At 37.0% G+C, this 22,301-nt stretch overlaps 1 protein-coding gene and 1 pseudogene across 8 annotated transcripts in view; one reads left to right on the forward strand and one right to left on the reverse strand.

Moving 5' to 3' along the window:
• The first annotated feature begins 148 nt into the window (after window positions 1-148).
• LOC132154377 (E3 ubiquitin/ISG15 ligase TRIM25-like) lies at window positions 149-4,880 on the forward strand (annotated as a pseudogene).
• Window positions 4,881-4,905: 25 nt separating this feature from the next.
• The window catches only part of LOC132154496 (elongation factor 1-delta-like), a 32,967-nt gene continuing 15,571 nt past the window's right edge, over window positions 4,906-22,301 (reverse strand). For 2 of the 8 annotated variants that reach the window (XM_059563062.1, XM_059563066.1), the window contains exons 2-10: window positions 14,499-15,004; window positions 11,210-11,330; window positions 10,810-10,881; window positions 8,117-8,182; window positions 7,640-7,727; window positions 6,451-6,551; window positions 6,167-6,361; window positions 5,893-6,087; window positions 4,906-5,033 (exon numbers count right to left, since the gene is read on the reverse strand). In XM_059563062.1, the coding sequence (XP_059419045.1) occupies window positions 4,995-5,033; window positions 5,893-6,087; window positions 6,167-6,361; window positions 6,451-6,551; window positions 7,640-7,727; window positions 8,117-8,182; window positions 10,810-10,881; window positions 11,210-11,330; window positions 14,499-15,004 (1,383 nt within the window). In that variant the 3' untranslated portion in view covers window positions 4,906-4,994. The remainder of the gene's footprint in view (window positions 5,034-5,892; window positions 6,088-6,166; window positions 6,362-6,450; window positions 6,552-7,639; window positions 7,728-8,116; window positions 8,183-10,809; window positions 10,882-11,209; window positions 11,331-14,498; window positions 15,005-22,301) is intronic. The other 6 variants (XM_059563064.1, XM_059563063.1, XM_059563067.1 and 3 more) reach the window with 6 other exon arrangements.

The raw sequence follows: 22,301 nt of genomic DNA on the forward strand, positions 1-22,301 counted from the left end.
GTTTACTTAAAAATTAAAAGATAATAGTTGAATTGCATGTAACTTCATGACATTCGTGGCACTTGCTATATGAACAATAAAAAAATATGGGACATGACTGGAATATGCAAAATGGTCTTAAAATAAGTCACATTTGCAATCCAAAACGCCTGCTATATGAATCTAAAATGTTTAAATAATGATAAACAATAGCAAAAGCAGACTTACCTTTTTTCTTTTAGTGCACAATGTGTTTCTCAAATTGATGGAGATCATCACATATCATACAGAAAGTAGCAGGTGCGTGATCATGCTTTACACGCAACATACATTATTTGCATAAAAGCAAAAAGTGACCACCTGTTCTTGTTTGTGATTTGCTGCTCCAGGCTGTTGCGGCCTGAAACCCGATAAGCTTCTACTGTACCTGCATTATAGTCACTCCCAGTTTATACACAACACTATTGTGTGGTTCTCTTTGTCCTGCCTTGGTGACCACCTTTCAGTTCCCTCTCTTCTAACCAAACACATGCAGGACAAAATGGCAGGAACGAATATCTCTGTGGATAAGGACCAGTTCTGTTGCGCAGTGTGCTTGGAAGTGCTATGGGAGCCTGTCACAATTCCTTGCGGACACAGCTATTGTATGGAGTGTATTAAAGGTTACTGGAGGAAATGTGAATTGAAAGCGGAATTCAGCTGCCCTCAGTGCAGACGCACCTTTAGCCCCAGACCTGCTCTGTCTAGAAACACCATACTGGCTGATATCGTGGAGAAACTGAGGAGAACCAGCATTCAAGAAGCTGGTGAGAAAGCAGCAGATGTCGAATGTGACGTTTGCACCGGGAAGAAACATCAAGCTGTTAGGTTTTGTGTGAAATGTCAGACGTTTTACTGTGAGATGCACCTGAAACCTCACAATGAAAGGAATCGTGGCAGGATGCATCCACTTGCTGAAGTTACAAAACAACTGCAGAAAAGAATCTGTTCACGTCACAATAAATTGCGGGATGTTTACTGTCGGACAGACCAACAAAGCATTTGTAGTGTGTGCCTCAAAGATGGACACAAGGGTCACAGTGTGGTGTCTGTGATGGAGGAGAGGATGGAAATACAGGTAACAAATACTGTAGAGAAATCTGTGAATTGCACAAAGTAGAGCTCAAAGATGGCAAAATTCTCACATACATGGTTTTCAAACAGAAACATCTTGAGGAAGCATGGAAAAAGTCAAAACTGAGGTGTAAGGAACGAGAAAAGGAACTCAGAGACATTGTAAAATACATCAAGGTAGGTCTACTGTCATTGTGTAGAAGGCATCATGAAATTAGTTTAAATAAATCAACATCTGTGGTTCTGCTTTGCAAACTTTCTGGTCTTAGACTGAAAAATGTAGCGTCTTTAATGTTTACTTCAACAAAATGGTACAAATCTTTCCTACAAAACCAAAAAAAAAAAAAAAACAACAACACTGTACACGACCGGAATAAGAATAAATAAAAATACAAAAACAGAGCATATTTGGACAATCTAAAAATCAGCCATGATGCAAGGGGAAAAAAAGCACACAGCTATGAAGGGGTTAAATTTCTAAAACATCAAGAGTGCAGAAGAACAAGTGTGACACTAACACACAGAGTAAACCTTTGCAAATTTACATATCAATTCAGCATTTAATCAAAAAATTGACAAAAAGTAATCATTGATCATGTATAAATATATATCCAAGTGCAAAGTCTAATAAAATTCAGTAATTAATTTACTTGATCAAAAAGCGATTTTGATATTCTGTTTTGGATATAAATTGCCTTTAACACCTGAACAATAAAGACATTAAGTTTTGTGTCTTCCAGTGCACTGTAGATAAATATCAACTCATCCATTTTTTTTCTTCTGTTTATCAAGTAATCTGTTGTGGTCTGAGAAACCACTACAACGATTCAATGAGTGAGTGAATGGTTTTAAATTAAATCAAACCAAATCACAAATGAGTTTTGGCAAACTGTCTTTACCGATTATTCATTCTAAAACAGAAAACACTACATGATTGCTTCTGTATTATCAGGACAAATTATTATCAAGTTGGTATATGGTAATAACCACCATTTAACAAAGATTTATCAGTTATATACTGCTCTTGTTAACCTTCTAATATTACCTTCTGGGGCTAATCAATCGGAAGTCCTGCACATTCACAGAAAATGGCTTTGCTAAAAATAAGGTGGATATAGCCTCCGTTCATAGTATTTTAAAAACATCTGCTCTATCCATTTCTAACCTAAATATTGTATGAATGCTTAAAACAGTTCTGGAAATGATAAATGGAAATAAATACATTTTAGATATAATAAATACACTTGAGATAAATAATGTTTAGTAGCCTACCCTCAAAACACAAAATATGAATGAATTATTATAGTGTAAAAATATAGCACATTAGTTTATGGTATATTCAGTCTTTTTAGAGTGGCGAACAGTACATGTGTGACCCGACCAGTTTTTAGATAAAATTTCCTTTCTGTCACTGCTCCAGCGCTCAGCACAAGCGGTTGAGGATGACAGTGAAAAGATCTTCACCAGACTGCAGCGGTCCGTCGAAAGGAAGCATTTGGAGGTGAAAGAGCTGATCAGAGGTGAGGAGAGGACAGCTCTCGAACAGACAGAGAAGATTCTAGAACGACTGAATCAACAGATAGTTGAACACATGAGAGGAGAGGCTGAGCTAGAGGCGCTCTCAAACACAGAGGATCATATCAATTTCCTGCAGGTGAAGTCCTTGGTTTGAAATATGAACTGAACAGGTTTATTTGTGCTGAAGGTTACGAAACTAAAACACTATGGGAACCACAAGGCCATGGCATGGCATTCTCTTTGTTTAGGCTCCATAGGGGAATAAAGAGGTGTGGGTTTGCTTACTTTCTGTTCACTAACATGCTAGTTTTACCTGTTTGACTCACCTGTGCAGAACTATAAGACACTCTGCGCTCCTCCTGACGCCGGGGGTCGGCCCAGCATTGACGTCCATCCGTACTTCTCTTTACTGATATTGAGAAAAGCTCTCACAGAGCTGAGAGATAAAGTCAACGAGGTCTGTGACAGAGAATCAACAAAGATCGCAGAATTAGGCGATTACAGAAACAGATTCACAAGGCTGACTGTGGACTTGGCAACCACTTAAATGCATGAAGGAATTATGAAAGGATTTGAAAATAAACATTTTAATAAATGACAAGTAACTAGAGTTTTATATATATATATATATATATAAATTACGCAAAATCATGTATTTTACAATTAAATCAAATTATTAATTAAATGTCCAAAATTCTTTAAAATCACTACAAAATATAGTTAACATAAAAACAAAAGAATCGTAATCTATCACAAATGACTTTTGTGCTATAATACATTTTGAATGAAGGTCATTTTTTATTTTTAAATTAAATATAACAAAATATAAAATTACAATTATTTGTAATTGTAAACTTTTTTTTTTTTTTACTTAGTCTGCTCTTTATGGTGGTCTTGGTATATCGCTAAAATACATGAAGGAAATAAAAGTTAATTAACTGATTTGGGGAAGAAAAAGTTACAAAATATCATGCAAATTAAATGATAAAGAAAAACAAAATGGTTATATATATATATATATATATATATATACACACACACACACACTCACACAATAATAATCCAATAATCAAATTATAAAAACTTCTTAATGAAATTCAATTGATTCTTTGGTTTTTAAATGACGTTCCTAGTCCTCCACAGTAGAAATCTCCTTAGAATCAGAATATAAACATCAGTGGTTGAAGGACAAATGGCTGTTGACAGCTGATATCCTTATATTTACAGTTGATGAAGAGCACAATCAGTCAGCTGAAAACTCCTTGAGCTGTCCGTTGAACACTGATACAGGTACGGACACACACATCCCTCCCAGCAAGTGAGTCATATGAAATTTAATCGAAACATTGGTGACCAGCTTTGGAGAATTTAACCTTTCTTCATTTAAAGAGATACAAGCTGTATTTGCATGACTCAAATTGTTGGCAGAAAGGTGTTTCAAAGACCATGTGAAATGTCTTGCCTTAAAGTGACATCTTAGTAAAGTATCTTATCTCTTTCAGACTGATGTGATTTGACGTAGACCAAACACTGCCAACTCTTTCCTCCGTCCTTCTGGAGACACTGCAGAGTTTAGGACAGACCATGAGCTGCAGCTGATCATCCAGAGCGCTTCATCAGCTGGGCTCAAGTCTTGTGCACCGAAGGTCTCTCCGGACGTGGATACTGTGAGGTGAAGGAGTTTCTATTGCTATTTCCTACAGAACTGGAGGGAATACAGACCAAAAACTGGGATGCAACTCAAAATCATGGAGCTTAGATTTCTCTGATTCTGTTTGTTCCGGCACAATAAGTTTAGTGTTGAAATACACGCCCCAGTGCTACACATAGGTGTGTATCTCGAACACAGAGCTGGAACTCTGGTATTTTATTGCATTTCTCTGGCAGAAGATACCATGACTTTGCTGCATCGAGAGCAAACCACTTTCACACAGCCTCTCTATCCTGGTTTCTGGGTTGGACTTGGATCTACTTTAAAAACTCTTGTCGAACTTTAAGCTTTTCAGCTTAGTTCTGTGCTCTCATTTGGTTTCAATGGAAAGTTCACCCAAAAATCAAAAGGATGTCATTCGCTCACCTTGTTGCATTTGTGTTTTTCTCCTGTGGCTTGTTGTAGAGCCCATGCAACATTATGAAAAGCAGTGCCTTCACCTAAATATATCTTTTTGATTGAATGACCATTTTCATTTTTGCATGAACTTACCATTTAAATTTTAAAAAATGACAATATAATAGAAACAAGTGAAAACAGGACATGAATAAAGAGCACACAAATAAAAGACAGTCAACAGTGAGTTGGTTCACGTGGCTGAACAGTTTATTGGTAACTGTGTGATATAAAAGCAGCAGTAACCCAGTGAGAAATGGAGATGAAGGTGAGAGGCTCAGATCTTGTTAAAGGCAGCAATGTCAACACTCTGGACCTACAACATAATGAGGAACAATTGAAGTATTGTCACAGTTTATAATGTAATCAAAGTGTGAATCTAAAAAAAAAAAAACGTATCCATTCAGATTTCACCTAACCATGATACATTTTTTTATTTTATGAAGACCAATATATGTAATGTTTTTTGGTCATTGTGATAATTTTCATTTTAATAATTTAATTTCTGTGTTAATTTTATTACAGTTACTGTATTACTGTAATGCAACAAACATATTTGCAAATATTAATAAATCAATATAAAATCAGTTTTTTACATTGCAATATAAAATAATTGTATAAAATATAAAAACTTTTTAAAACTTATTTTTTTATCTAGTTTATATAATACAATTTAATATATAACATTAATATAATTGTTTTATGTCTTTATTTTCATAGCAACTGTTCATTTGTCCTCAATTTATCCTCCATTTTATAAAAATTACCATAATGCAATAAATTAAGTGTTTATACATATATAGCGTTTTACTGACATATTTACAATATTACAGATATACAATATACAAATATATACAGGTTTTGCTTTTAAATGTACCGTATATAATGCACAAATAAAGCCTATATTTAAGACCAATGTATTTTTGAAACAGTTTTTTTAATTATTATTATAATTTAATTATTTTAAGACATTTCTTTATTTTCAGGATTAAGGAAATTATGATCTAATGAAAAAGTACAAAGTCTGGACAAATGAATGGAAACTGAAAGATAAAAATATAAAAAATAAAAGCACAATAAAGATATTTAATTTTCTTTTGAAAATTATTTTGATTGCGAGGAGAAATGTGACCTGATCTTATTCTCAAATTCAGCAAAAAATATACTGCACTTACATAGTCCTCAAATTTGGTGATCTCCTCTTCCAGAATGTCTGTTCCCACTTTATCGTCTTCTACGACACAGTTGATCTGCAGCTTTTTGATGCCGTAGCCGACAGGAACCAGTTTAGAAGCTCCCCACAGGAGGCCATCCATCTGTACGGAGCGCACACACTCTTCCAGCTTGGACATATCTGTCTCATCGTCCCACTGATCAATAAAAAACATATTTGAAACAGAGGAATTATACTCGACACTTTAAAGATTGTGAGTGCTCAAGGTCTCGTACAGGTTTGACGTCCAGCAGGATGGAGGATTTGGCGATGAGGGCTGGTTTTTTGGATTTCCTCTGGGCGTATTCCTTCACCCTCTCTGCTTTGATACGCTCTGCCTCCTCATCTTCCTCATCACTGCCAAAGAGGTCAATGTCGTCATCGTCAGCGCCATTATGTTCCTCAACCTTGGGTTTCTGGACAGGAGCAGTCTTCAGATAAAACAATATGCAGGTTATGAATGACTGAATTTGTTTAATGCACAAACATTGACTTTATGAGGGCAGGATTTCACATCTACCTTGGTGAAAGTAACAGTCTTTGAAACCGGCGCTTGGCTCTTCTCCAGTACAGCCATTCTGGACTCCAGTTTGGACAGAACTGCTCTCAGATCATCCACCACTGGAAAATTAACAGCTCTATTAATCTCACACTGATCACGAGCAGCTTCAACACAGAGTAACAAACTGGATTTTCAGCCAAAATCTGTCAATCTCTGGGACTGTTTCAAACTCTAGCATGCTGCCAGAAAATGAATGAATGAATGAATGTCTGGGGAAAGGGTTCAAAAAACAACACCAAAACTTAAATTAATACTGATAATATAAATAAATATATAAATAAGTCAATTTAAAATGTAATTATCGTAGTATTGAGATACTACTTTATTCAGTTTCAATTTTATTTTTAGACATGTCTATATAGATTATTAATTTTATTTTCAGTTTTATTTTGTATCATTACATGTATTTTATTACACAGTAATAACTAAAGCTAAATGAAAATGAAAAAACGTTACCCAAGCAACTAACTGAAATATTTTTGTACATATTTTATTTCATTATTGAAATAACTAAAAACATTTGTATAGCTTGTTAACTATAATAACCCTCACTCAAAATATTAATGAACACTACAATAGCACATAAAAAAATTAAAATAAAATAGCACTGGTTTTCACCCCAGCAAATATACATATCTTCTGTACTTTTTCACATTTTCTAGCAGACAAAATACTATAGAGCTGATAACTAGCAATACTCAAAAGAAATTTAAGAATGCGTTTACAAATATACAAGGAATCATTTTTGCCACTAAATTCCAAATGAACATATCAAGGTCTCACTTGAAAAAAAAAAAAAAAAACCTTGCCATTTTATTATATTGCGGCATGTGAGAAGAGATTAATCATACAGTGAAATCCTACATGGTAATGTTCATTTCTTATATGAATTTTAATGTCTTCTCTCCAATTGGTAGTTGCTGCACCAGTCCTCATTTGCATAAAGTTAAACATTTCTCAACTGTGCTGCCTTTATACACGTGGCAACATTGGATCGCCATCATTCATTGTTGTTATTTCACTGACAAGTGTCAACAAACAGAAACACCCATCGAGTCTTCACATCAAGAACTGTGAAATTGCTGTCTTGGTAGGCAACTTATTTGATTTTGGAACAGCCATCACATCTGTCGCTTCTCATATGTACCTTTGTACAGATTCTTGTTTTCCAGTTCCAAACTCTTCATACGAGAGACAAGCTCACTCTGATCCTCAGACTTGCTGGCATTCTGACTCTGCAAAACAGATGGGGGAGAACTGAACCTTAGTGCTAACTACATCTCATAAAGGGCTGACTGTTTAAAAAAAATAATAAAATGCAGGGCTGCGACTGCAGACATGCCAAACAAAAGATTTGTCACCTGTAACTAAATAGAAATCATGCGGATGCACTTATAGCATGATATGTTGGAAACACTAAAATAACATTTTACTACATGAATTAGCATGCATTTTACTTTGCGGAATGCTTAAACTTTAAATTAATGCATGAAAACTGTCATACATTATGTCTGTGCCCTTAAAAACATCTGTTTTGTAAGTGTCAAGCAGTAATGTGTATATGATCCACACTGCTCCAGGCTCAATTAACATGCTTTCATTCAGACCACCCCACAGCACTTACGGTCTTCCTCTCCCGCGTTTTTTGAGTGCGAGTGTGCCCTTTATTACTCTGCAGAGCGGTCTTCGCCTGAGAGATTCACATTTAACCACCACAACCACAAACAAATCAAAGAAAGAGACAGGGATAAAATACTATAACAGCAAGAGAGTTTAGCTCTATTATAATTCAAAGAAAGGAAGCGATCATAGAAAAGATGAATGCATGCATTAAACGGCTTTTTTTTTTTGCTTCACTCTAAATTGGTCTTTTAATTACCTTCATGTTGCTAAGACCTATATTTGTGCAACTGTGCATAGCTTTTTTCAAGGAAAAGATAACCCAAAAATTAAACTTTGCTTAACATATTCTCATGCACATGGCCATCCAAGAAGTAGAAGACAAGTTTCTTCATTGAAGCAAATTTGGCAAAATATTGCTTTGCATCACTTGCACACCAATGGATCCTCTGCAGTGAATGGGTGCCGTCAGAATGAGAGTCCAAAAAAAACATCACAATAATCCACACCACTCCAGTCCATCAGTTAATGTCTTGTGAAACAGAAAGCTGCATGTTTGTAAGAAACAAATACATCAATGACTTGTACTGTATATTACAATATTATGGACTTATTTTAGCCAGAAGCAACGGCTTAAGAGTTAAATAATGTCTTGATGGATTTGTTTTGTACAAACGTATCTTTTCACTTCAAGACATTAATTGATGATTGGAGTGGTGTGGATTATTGTGAGGTTTTTATCAGCTGTTTGGACTCTCATTCTGATGGCACCCATTCACTGCAAAGGACCCATTGGTGAGCAAGTGATGCAATGTTAAATTTCTCCAAATCTGTTCTGATGAAGAAACAAACTTCTACATCTTCAATGGCCGGGGGTAGGTACATTTACAGCAATTTTTCATTTTAGGGTGAACTAAAGATATGTTTACAGTTTCTCAAAATCCAAATAAAAACATGCAAGCACACATTTGCTGTGTATTCGTACATAAAAGCACAAAGCATAAACACACGAACATCCTCAGGCAACTGCACAGCAACCTGCTTCCTCTTACAACATTAACGATGATAGATGAACAAAAGACTGACAACAACAGAGTGTAGCACACACAATGCAAAAAGCACAGGCACATAAACATAACCAAAGATGTCATGCTGGGAAGGAGATCAAGCTAGACCTACTTGCACGACAAGACAGTTTGCTACAGCTAAGTGAATTTAGGTGAATAAAATATTTGACGTCATCTCTGATTCTTAGTCAATGCATTTGAGTTTTCTGAAGTGTCTAGTAAGCATATGCTTTGGAGATAAGGGAGGTGTCAAGTATAACAGCTGACAGAGGAACCAAAAACTGCAGCATCATTGAGAAGAGACCGTGGGAGCTTCTGTCTGTTTTGGGAAATTTATGGAGCAGTTTAAGAAATCTGTGCATGTGATTTTAGAAAGTTACATCAAAAGTTAAAATATTGACAAGCAAAGTCTGCAAAAATAGTGCAGCAGATCAGAAATTATTTTTAATTGGTCCTATCGATGTACAAACTTTTTTGCCCAAAAGATATACATATACAAAAAAAAAAAAAAAATATCATTTTTACATTCATTATTAGTTTTCAAATGTAAAGGTCCATTCAAAACTATTCACATGCAGCATAATGCCAACTTTTATCAGTCTCCAAGAAATACATTTTGATAATTTAGGTGTTTTAGTGAAAATTAAAACCCATCCATAAAATGTATTTGTTTACAAAATACAGCCCACTGCCATTAGATCTGGAAAATAAATTTTATTGCAATATCTTTGCTGACATTATAAAATTAGAGAATTAATAGTGTATATTGCAATGAATATTAAATATTACATTACAATATATTAAAATATTACATTTGACGTTTTTGTAGGAAACAGCATTATTTGTATAATTATTATTATTATTTTTTTTATTTCATACAAGTACTTAATTTGGGCGATCAATGGCCCAATAGTAGCAAATATAATACATAATGTAATACGTTTTGAACGTACAACAACAAAAGCTCAGTTTTCTAAAACAGTTTCTGTTTGTTAGAGTTTCCCAACATAGTATAATTAACAACCAATGGCATATGTTTATGTATGTATGCATGTATGTATATATATATATATATATATATATATATATATATATATATATATATGTGTGTGTGTGTGTGTGTGTGTGTGTGTGTGTATATATATATTCTGGTGTAGAATTTAAGTACTTGTGTAACATTTTTCACTTTTCACTTTTTTCACCCGCCCTTCCAAATCCTTACACGGTTCATAAATTGTGTACATGGGTTAGTAATCTGCATGTACAGTTTGCTAATGCATAACTACAGCTGATTTTATTTCTCCATGCCAGGGGCACAGACGGGGTTCTGTAAACATGCTAAAATAGCACTGGGATATTTTTGGAGGGTGAGTGTTTGTACTGTAGCTCCAGTCTTGATGATCAGCAGCTGAACTAAAAACTATCCTGTCAATTTTCACCTTCAACTTGGTTATAGCGTCATGAAGTGGAATTAAATCAGCCCTTCAAACTGGTTCCATGCAGGACCAGCGTTAATAATAACTCTACTTAAATGTGCTTTTACAAGACAATTATAGTACCAATTCAGTTGCTCCAAAAATGAGTTGAGATTATAATGAGATTTCTTTCATATTTCGGAGGCAGTACTCACTCCGGCTAGGGATTGCTGGATATTCTGTCGGGCTTTAGCAATGTCCTGCAGGATGGCACTAGCATCTTTCTCCTGGAAGGGTACAGCGGGTTAAAAAGGCCCATGTCAAAAAAAACAGCAAGAAGGCTGAGAGTGAGCATTCAAGCAAGCAAACAAAAATGCACAGGTGCATAGAGAAGCGCTGTCAGTGCAGACTATTCAGCATATGAGTGAAAAGAAAAGCAGACACCTGGAAAAATAGATGATAGATGGACGTACAGCAGCTGAGTAAACAGGAACTCATGCCTCACCATGAGGATTCAGTCACCCTCATTCATCAAGACATTTACTGGTTTGTGTGAAAAGCCAAATGAGTAAGATTTTTTAGACTCTCAAATTATGCTTTGCTGTGGGTCTGTACCTGAGGTGTCTGAGGGATGCCGTTCATGCCCTCATAGAAGCGTCTCTCGGCCTCGTCGTATCTGGACTTGTCAAACCAGATGTTCTCCTGGGCAAGTCCTTGAAGTCCACTCATTGTGATGCTAAGAACATAAAAAGATGTGAGCATCAGAATTAGCAAACATACAGGTTTAGAAAGACTCAAGTAAAAAAAAAAAAAAAAAAGAATTCAAATGCAAGTCTAATGATTTGTTTTATATATATATATATATATATATATAATTCAAGAGTGTGCAAAAAGCATTAAAACATAAGCAAGCATAAATCAAGCCAAGCACCATCCATATGTGCCACATGTATGAATACATCCTTTTCGGTATTTTCACAATTAATGGCAAATTATTATTTTCAGAACCATTTAGTTTTTATTAGTTCTACTGAATTTGGATTTTTTTCCCCCTTACAATTTAAATACAGTATTCAGAATCATTACTAGAGTTTTTACTGCATTCAAGCTTTTCTCAGCCCAAGCACCTGAATAATCTTTTAGTTTATGTTTTGAATAAGCAACTTTCCAAATATTTTTTTTTTTTTTTTTTTTAATAACCATGTCAGAATTTCCAAATGTTGGAGGAGTCTTACTTCAATGTGTTGGGTTACACAAACTGTTTAAACTAAACCTAACTTTGAATAAATTGCGATTTTTTTGCAATTATTAGAGACCACGATGGACTAGCTTAAAGGGTTAGTTCACCCAAAAATGAAGATTATGTCATTAATGACTCACCCTCATGTCGTTCCAAACCCGTGAGACCTCCGTTCATATTTGGAACACAGTTTAAAATATTTTCGATTTAGTCCGAGAGCTTTCTGTCCCTCCATTGAAAATGTATGTACGGTATACTGTCCATGTCCAGAAAGGTAAGAAAAACATCTTCCAAGTAGTCCATATGACATCAGAGGGTCAGTTAGAATTTGTTGAAGCATCGCAAATACATTTTGGTCCAAAAATAACAAAAACTACGACTTTATTCAGCATTGTCTTCTTTTTCGGGTCTGTTGTGAGCGCGTTCACTGCAGTGTAGTGATGTCAGGTTCGCGAACGAATCATTCGATTTAACCAGTTCTTCTTGAACCAGTTCCGCAAATGACTTAATCTTCAAATGACTTAAGCTGTTAACTTTTTTAATGTGGCTGACACTCCCTCAGAGTTAAAACAAACCAATATCCCAGAGTAATTCATTTACTCAAAAAGTACACTGACTGAACTGCTGTGAAGAGAGAACTGAAGAACACAGAGACGAGCCAGATAATGAACAAAAGATTGACTCGTTCTTGAGTCAAGAACCGGTTGCATCGGTTTTCGGATCACCAGTAGTAATGGGAAGTTCAGTTCTTTTCCGCGAACTGGTTCTTTTGGACAGTTCAATTCAATAAACTGGTTGAAAAAAACGGTTCAGCGGTTCTTTTGTGCTCGACGTAATGACGTCATTGGCGATGACTGCCCTTCATTCAAGCCTTCGGTTTACCCGCACTCATAACATTAGCACAGAATCGGTTCAGAATCAATCACCAAAAGAACCAGTTCAGTTCAGACGCGCTGTCAATCTGCAGTCTGCTTCATGCTGAATCACACATGCGCAGTATCATCAACTCCTCGGTTCTCAAATCGGACACGTCCGACAGAAACGGTTCTTGGTTCAGTGTAGTGATCCAAAAACGATGCAACCGGTTCTTGACTTGAGAACGAGTCAATCATTCGTTCGTTATCTGGCTGGGCTCGGTGTTCATCTTCAGTTCTCTCTTCACAGCAGTTCAGTCAGTGTACTGTTTGAGTAAATGAATTACTCCGGGATATTGGTTTATTTTAACTTATTTTAGAGGGAGTGTCAACCACGTGAAAAAAATTAACAGCTTAAGTCATTTGTGGATTAATGCTTATTGGAGACACGAACCATTTTAAACGATTCAGTTTCGATTTGGTAAACTGTTTCAAGAAGAACCGGTTAAATCGAATGATTCGTTCGCGAACCGGACATCACTACACTGCAGTGAACGCTCTCACAACAGACCTGGAAGAGAAGACAATGCTGAATAAAGTCGTAGTTTTTGTTATTTTTGGACCAAAATGTATTTGCGATGCTTCAACAAATTCTAACTGACCCTCTGATGTCATATGGACTACTTTTGAAGATGTTTTTATTACCTCTCTTGACATGGACAGTATACCGTACATACATTTTCAATGGAGGGACAGAAAGCTCTCGGACTAAATCTAAAATATCTTAATCTGTGTTCCGAAGATGAACGTAGATCTTGCGGGTTTGGAACGACATGAGGGTGAGTCATTTATGACATAATTTTCATTTTTGGGTGAACTAACCCTTTAAATTTAGCAGCCGTGATGGACAATCACTAGCTAGCTAAATACAGCTAATGCAAGTAATTTTTACTGTTGTTGTTTTTATCTGAAAACAAGGAGCATATGCCATAACAATAAACAAATAAACGGAGCAATTCCAATAGGGTCCTCGCACTGCAGTGCTCGGGCCCTAACAAGCAATGAAAAGAAATTAGACAAACAATATAATATACTGACAAAATGGGAATATGTATTGCAACTAATGTACCTAAATAACCCAACCTATCATCAGTTTATACAAATATCTATATGTTTCCTTAATATACTGTACATTTCCACACAATGAACCACTAAAGCAAGCGAAATTAGCATTATCAAATGGCTAGTGTTTTGCTTTAGTGTAAAATCTACTGTGAGATGCATTGCATTTTGTGATCAAGTATGTGAAAAACTTTGTGAAAAAAGCCTTAATTAATTATTCATTATGATCTAATTTAATACTTGCCATGAACAGACCTTTACAGTCAAAGTCAGAATCAGTTGTTCAGAATGATAAATTAAAGACTACAGATGATCAATAGTAAACTTGTATACCCTGTATATCTAAACACCAACTTCAAGATGCAGGAAAAAACGTAATTATGTTGTCCAGGTCTTGCATTCACATAGATTTTGTAGAACGTGGTTTGTAAAACCACTAAAACTAAATTATAATTTTTTTTGCTTAAACGGGTTGCAGACAATGAGACAGATTTTGCGTACCAAAGCCCTTGGATTAGTTTCACACGGATCAACTTTCACCCACCAGCCAATGGTGACACGAACCAGGCTGAGGCTTTTGAAAGGTAAATTGTTTTTTAATAAAATCCACAAATCACAAAAACACACCGTTAAATGAATAAGGCAGGTCCTTCAAGTTAATTGTCCCATGCCCCTAAATTAGCCATACTTGTCTCTTTTCTGAGGGGCACGTTCAGTCTCAGAGAAGACCCTCTTCCTGCTACTTTTTGGGAGCTGCCGATCGGGTTCAGACAAGGAGCGCTGGTGGGTTGAACCCCGCTGCTGTTGACGTGATGCATAAGAACGGGTGTACGTTTGGTTCTCCTCCTCTTGCAGTTGTTGCGCACCGTTGCGTTTAGCCCTGAAGACCAGGGTGCGGGGAATTCGATCTTTTGGGGAAGAGGAAACCAGAGGTTTCCCGGTCCCTGCGCTCAACAAGGTTTGATAAGCATCGTCTGCTTGCTCATAAACGCTGCGGTTGAACCAAACCTTCTCTCCTCTAATGCCCTGAGAGGTCCGATCATGACACAAAAGACCTTTTTCTTCAGGACCCTGATTTTCAGACCGGGACAAACGAGTGTGTTTCCTCTTTCCGTCGCTTGAATTCGGAAGATTCCTTGTCTGTTCGGGTTTAGTTTCTTCTTTGGCTCGAGACCCCCGCTGGTTCTCCATTCTCTAGCTCATTTACAGCATATAAGGAAAAACAAAACAAAAATAGGCAGATGCTGAAAAATTTGTCTGAGCTGATGTTGGACACAGTAAACGAGGGCAGAGAAGGAAACAACTAAGCGCATCCAGAAGGCCTGCAAAACAGCCAGTCTATATCAGCAGAAGACAAAGATTTCCAGAGGGAAACATTCCATTAGGGATTCAATAAAACAAATGGAAGTTTTGAATTAAGAACATAAATTTAAAACATGCAGTCTGGTCAAAGATAACAATTAGAGATGTAACAAGGCTTGGCTAACCAGTTGAAAATCGATTATATGTGATGATTCAAGTCGGTTGATAAACAATGATGATAGATGATAAACAAAACCTGATATAATTGGAGGTGGGGGTTTATATGAATGGAACTCTAAAGGGGAACCGTCTTCAGAAAAGGTGTAGGCCTGGATGGTATTTTCTAGAGGTCGACCAATATTGGATTTTGCCAATACAGATAGCTAGGTTGGACTACATTGGTCGATACATATTAATTAACCGATAGTTTTAAAATGGACGCTGAAAAAAAGTAGTAGTAGCAGTAAAAAATAATAACAACAACAGTAAAAGTTGAAATTACCACACTCTAATATGGCCCAATGAAATCGGTTTTCCTAAATTCCATTTTATTTATTTCCAAATTCATTGTTTTTGGCAAACAAGAGGGTTTACTATTAAAATTAAAACATGGAAGAAATGTTGTGTAATTATTCCTTAAAAAAATAATGCTTGCTTCATTTTAGTAGTAGTAGTAGGCTATGTACATTCTACCAAAGTCCTTTTAGGCAAGTCGTGCCACTCGGCCGCCATCTTGGCAATCCCTCCCGGCAGCTATCAGACTAACAAGACCAGGCTCCTATGTAAATGAATGGGCAGAGAGTCAGAACTGCACTTTCACTGGTCACCGGGACATAAAAACTGCATGTATAGAAACAGCAATAAAATATGATAATCACTGAAAAAGTTTGATGACTTTGCCCCAAAATAAGGTTTAAAAAGCTTTTTTCCCCACAGGTTATACTTTTACTACGCATGCGCAAGATTTCTTCAACTGTGCGCATACATCAGTGGAACCAGACGATAGGCTTAAATGTTTCCTGGCTTGAAAAGCCTAGGAAAGTCATTATCTATGGCATTATATAGATAATATAGGGGAAGTCGTGGCCTAATGGTTAGAGAGTCGGACTCCCAATCGAAAGGTTGTGAGTTCGAGTCCCGGGCCGGCAGGAATTGTGGGTGGGGGGAGTGCATGTACAGTTCTCTCTCCACCTTCAATACCACGACTTAGGTGCCCTTGAGCAAGGCATCGAACCCCCAACTGCTCCCCGGGCGCCGCAGCATAAATGGCTGCCCACTGCTCTGGGTGTGTGCTCACAGTGTGTGTGTGTGTGTGTTCACTGCTCTGTGTGTGTGCATTTCGGATGGGTTAAATGCAGAGCACAAATTCTGAGTATGGGTCACCATACTTGGCTGAATGTCACTTCACTTTCACTTTATATTTTCTCCTTTAAAAGCAGATGATTGGCTTTCCAGCGGGAGGGGCGGGACATGTGCACAAAACCGCCATCTTTTCCGTTACGGGTTTTCCTTATATAGTTGTATTGAGGATTGAGGAAGTGGCATGTCTCTTATAAAGTGTCTCTGATTCTACTGAACAACAGACTTCAAAGCCAGACTTTTATTTTGACGGGCTGCAAAATAAATGAATTCCTTTAAAATTCTGCTTTTGTTCAATTCAAACGGTCAAATGCTCATGAAGTGGCTCTCAGAGCAATTCTGGAGATGTTCTTCATGTGTTTTCGTCCTCATTTAGAGAGACGTCAGACGCTGAAATCACCGCGAGCGTCGCACCCTAAACTGTGAATTCCGTTTTTATGAATGGATTCTGCCCCTGTTTTCTGCATCGCGGGAAAACATAGGGCCCTACAATTATACCAGCACAATGTATACTCACGCACTTTAACTGCTTCTATTATTGAGCACTTAATGATGGTCTAATCAAAAAAAAAGAGCTGTGCTGAGTCGGAAAACTTACCTCTATCACACACAAACACACACACTCCGGACTAGTCTCGTTCAACTCAAGCAGCGGTCTAAAACTGTTTATTTATTCACCAAACGGACACAAGTTTACTTAAAGAATGAACAATGAGGCAAAGATAATTTGAAGTTCAGTGTTTAAAAAACGGAGCAAACGGAAAGAGCGATCTATATTATAGCTTAATAAATATAGCTTATATTATATATATATATATATATATATATATATATATATATATACACATACACACATATATATATATACACATAGCTTAAAAGCTTAATGTAGGGCTGCAACAACGAATCGATTAAAATCGATTACTAAAAGAGTTGGCAACGAATTTCATAGATTTGTTGTGTCGCGTGACGCAGAGACGTTTGATTATTATGTAAAAAATAAAAAGTTTAGTTGATAGCGGAGCGGAATGAAGACACTCGGTCTCTCTCGCGCACTGATGCTAGTGCTAGCAGAGTTCGGCGCCTCATAGACAGGGCGGAGCAAAAAAAAAAAAAAAACGAGCGGAGGTAGAGGAAAGATACATGGCAGAGGCAGAGAAATCCGTGCGCCCCAAGTCATCCAAGGTGTGGGAGCATTTTACACTAAATAAACAGAAAAAGTGTGTTAACTGCAAAATATGCAAAAGCGACATGGCATGGCACGGGAGCACCACGGCAATGATCCAGCACCTGAAACGCAAACATGTTGGAGTCTTTGATGAGGAGGAAAGGAGTTCAACAGCAGGGTAAGTCACTACAGAATCCTACTTTTGTTCCGTATTGAAGTGAGGAATGTAATATCCCTGTTGCTGGTGTTTACTCGTTATCCAGCTTGACAAGCATGACAAGTTAGCGTTAGCTTGTTAATAACAGTAGTAAAGCAGGGGTGGTATAATTACTTTGCAAGACTAAAAATGTTTTTATTCACTCGCCTTTTTTTGGACCATTCATTTTTCAATCTGTTGTCATGTATAGCTACACTGCAATAAAAGCTTTTCTTACTTAGTAATTTTGTCTCGTTTCCAGTCCAAATATATAAAAAAATCTTAAATCAAGATAACTAGACAAGAAAAATGATATGAGAAAATTAAGTGATGCTTAAAACTTCAGTTTTTGATTATATATCATTAAGATTATTTTTCTTACCCCATTGCCAGATAATTTAGCTTGTTTTAAACAAACAATCACTTAATTTTGAGGTGTTTTTTTTCAGAAAACAAGACAATTTCTTATGCTATTTCATGTGTTTAGTAAATGTATCTTGATTTAAGATTTTTTAGATATTTGGACTGAATGCTTTGTCCCAAATAGGTTATTAATGACAAATATATTTGTGTGTGTTGTACTTTTTAATCTAATTTTAAAGTTCTTTTATAGCACTTGGTCATCTTAAGCTGTGTTTAAATGTGGTGTATAAATGAACCTTGCACTTTAATAATTTAATGACTAAGCTTCAAGTGAACTCGAGAGAGAGAGAGAGAGAGAGAGAGAGAGAGAGAGAGAGAGAGAGAGAGAGAGAGAGTGAGAGAGAGAGAGAGAGTGTGTTTGTGTGTGTCTTGTCTGTATTTGCTCTTTGGGTTAGGTATGTATGCAAGTATGTATTTAGTTGATGTAAAAATTGTGCTATTACACATACTCATACTATCTTTTTGATTCCAGAAAAAAACAGCAAACCATGAGAGTTTTCTTGATGGGAAATGCATCATGTACACCACAGCAAGCCGCTGTCTTGACGGATAGTATCCTCAACATGCTCGTCACTGACATGAGGCCTCTGTCGATGGTTGAAGATGACGGCTTCACTAAAATGATCCACACCTTGAACCCTGGTTACACTCTGCCCTCCAGGACTCACTTCACAAAGCTCATGGAGAGAAAATATGAAGAGACATTCAAAGAAGTGAAAACTGAAAATAAACAAAAACAACAGCAAACTTGCTCTCACCACTGATGTATGGACAAGTGTAGCAACTGAAGCCTACCTTGGCATTACATGCCACTACATCACAGATGACTGGGACATGCAGTCATTCTGCCTCACCACCATGCCACTGCATGACAGACATACTGCATCTAACATTGCAGACTGCAGAGTGGTTGGAGCAGGTAGTGGCCAGATTTGACATTCCTCCTAGCAAAATCATTGCCATAGTCCACGACAATGGTGCTAATATCGTGGCTGCAGCAAATATCCTGGAGGAGAAGCATGGGTGGTCCTCTGTCTGTTGCACTGGCCATACTTTGCAACTTGTGATCAATACTGCGTTGAACCATCCAAGCATAGAAAAAGCTGTCGGGGCTGCAAGATGTCTGGTAGAACATTTTAAGAAAAGCGAGCTAGCCAGCAGTAAACTCAGAGAGAAACAACAACAAATGGCCACACCAGAGCACAGCCTTATTCAAGACATAAGCACAAGGTGGAATAGCACATTCTATATGATAAGTCGACTGCTTGAGCAAAGGTGGCCTGTAACAGCAACACTGTCCGACAGCTCTGTCACACAGAGAGGCAAAAGGTACCTGGATCTGAAACCAGACCAGTGGAGCATGCTGGAAGAGCTTTCAACAGTCCTCAAGCCTTTTGAATGTGTCACTGTGTTCATGAGTGGACAGAAATATGCAACAATATCTGCAATACCTCCACTTGTGAAGGGGCTGTTGAAGTCCACCCAGAGTGCTGTCTACGAGTCAGCCCCGCTGCGGGCTTTCCAACTCACTGTGGTGCAGCAGTTGCAGGAGAGATGGAAAAGGGAGACCGCTTTCTCAGATGGAGCACCAAACACAGTGATTTTTGCGATCGCCCTTGAGCCAAGGTTTAGGAAACTGAGCAAGTTTCTTTCACCTGATGAAATCCTACTTGTTCAAACTAAACTGCAAACCATGTTACTTGAAGAGAGAAGGAAGATGGATGTGAAGCAACATGGCAGTGACAGTGTTGTTATTACCTCCACCAATACTACAGCTAATGAATCAACACCTCTAGTAGCCACTCTACTTGATTCACTCCTTGGTTCTGATGGTGAAGAAGAGGATAGAGCAGGTGAAGCTGAGGATGTCCACAGCCAAGTGAGGAAAGAAGTCCTCACATACTTTGGAGAAAAGAGCCTTGACAAGGAAGAAAACCCATTATTGTGGTGGAAGGCTAACAATGAAAGATATCCCATGTTGGCCAGGCTAGCAAAGTCTTACCTCTGCATCCCTGCCACCTCATCTGAGCGGCTGTTTTCTGCAGCAGGCAACATAGCCTCAAAGAAAAGAGCTAGCCTGAGCCAGGAGCATGTGGACATGCTCACATTTTTGCATTGCAATGCAAAGTGTCTGAACAAAGGGAGTGAGAGAGAATAAGTGTTTATGTGTGTGTGTGTGTGTGTGTGTGTGTGTGTGCAGTGTAGTGTAGAGAACAAGTTCTGACATTCAAACAAATCCTGTTAAATTTTCTGATTTGTATTGTTTTTTATTTTTTATAGATTATTTATTGTTCTGGCAGCTCAGGTGGCACTTTATTAAAAAAATAAAGTCTATATATTTGGCAGATGTAAAGCATACATGTGTATGTTTTTAGTGTTAGTCCATTTTTATTTTATTTTATTATTATAACAGCTCAGGGATGTTCAAGGAGCAACATGTTTGTGCACTAAAGATTTTAGTTATGTTTTTGAAAAAGAGTTGGAAATGAATGCTTTTCTTGTTTTTTTTGTTTTTTATCCGATTCATCGATTAATTAAAAAAAAAAAAATCGACAGATTAATCGATTATTAAAATAATCGTTAGTTGCAGCCCTAGCTTAATGAAACATGCAGACTTTATTAGAGCCACAATATACAATTCATAATGTACATTAACAACGATTCGGGGCAAATATAATGTAATTTAATGGAAAACTATGTGAATGGTGCTCTGATGCGCGGCAGGATTTTCTGTCTGTTTCTCGCTCTTTTCAACATCCAGTGAAGTGAAGTGACATTCAGCCAAGTATAGTGACCCATACTCAGAATTTGTGCTCTGCATTTAACCCATCCGAAATGCACACACCTGCCGGCCCGGGACTTGAACTCACAACCTTTCGATTGGGAGTCCGACTCTCTAACCATTAGGCCACGACTTCCCTCGTGGCCTAATTTAGACAGCGTCACGTGTCTAAACAAACAGCACATGCGGTCAGTGATTTCAGCCACTAGAGGCCGCTCTCGCACTGTATAATGAAAACAGAGCCTTCTCAGCCGCTCTAGCAACAGACACAACCAGGGAAACTATCAGCCGCTCCAGCAAGGGAGGAAACGCAGAAAACTATCGGCATGGATTTTTGCCGATAACCGATTGTTCCAGCAATCAACTATTGGAACCAATTAATCTGCAAAACCGATTTTCTTATTTTGTCTCTGTATAATGCATATTAAATTAGTATTTAAGCACAATGCAGGAAAACGTTGTATTGCTGCTGTTCCATAAGCACCACCTGCTGTCAGAATGTAAATCTGTGCTCTTGTGCTGCCAGTTGGCCATTTTGGTTTAATTCCGATGAATTTGATTAGTATAAATAAATAAAAAAATCAGTTTTTGCTCTAAATTTTTCAACTATACAATCAAATTTGAATCAAAAACAGCTCATGCTTCATGTATGCAGCATCGTTGTTTGGATCATGATTAAAATAGTTGTTTCCTTTAATTTCAAATGGAAAGAGTAAAGGCAAATCCTTAGTTTGTTTATATAAAGATTAATTTTATTATTTATTTGATTTGGTATTTAAAATTTTCGTTGAAACAAATGTGAAAAAAATCGTATTGTGAAACAGTATCATGAATCGTATCGCACTGCAAGTTAGTGAATCGTTACATCCCTATTGACAATTACCAAATCGTTATCTCTTTGGAAAAAAAATAAAACCTTAAAAATCAGCCATGCAAGTTGAACAAAACATGAACAAGAAGGTAACTTTTTGGCCATATCCAACATTTAACATAAAATTGCAGTCAAATGCCAATATTTTAAAATGCATATATTCGGTCTTATTTTTAACTTGATGACTGTGTACTGCATGTGCAATTTTCTGTTGATTACCACATCTTTTTTCTAAGCTAATCACCTGGTTAATAAATGCCATCTGAACAATAAACAGGAAAATCAGAGAAATATGCACACAATCCCAAATCCCTTCACTGGAAACTATCCTGAGCTGTGATGTGAAAAGCAAAAGTCTCCAAAGAATATTAAATGTACATTTAAAAATCA

This window comes from Carassius carassius, chromosome 12, assembly GCF_963082965.1.
Source record: "Carassius carassius chromosome 12, fCarCar2.1, whole genome shotgun sequence".
NCBI classification, from domain to species: Eukaryota; Metazoa; Chordata; class Actinopteri; order Cypriniformes; family Cyprinidae; genus Carassius; species Carassius carassius.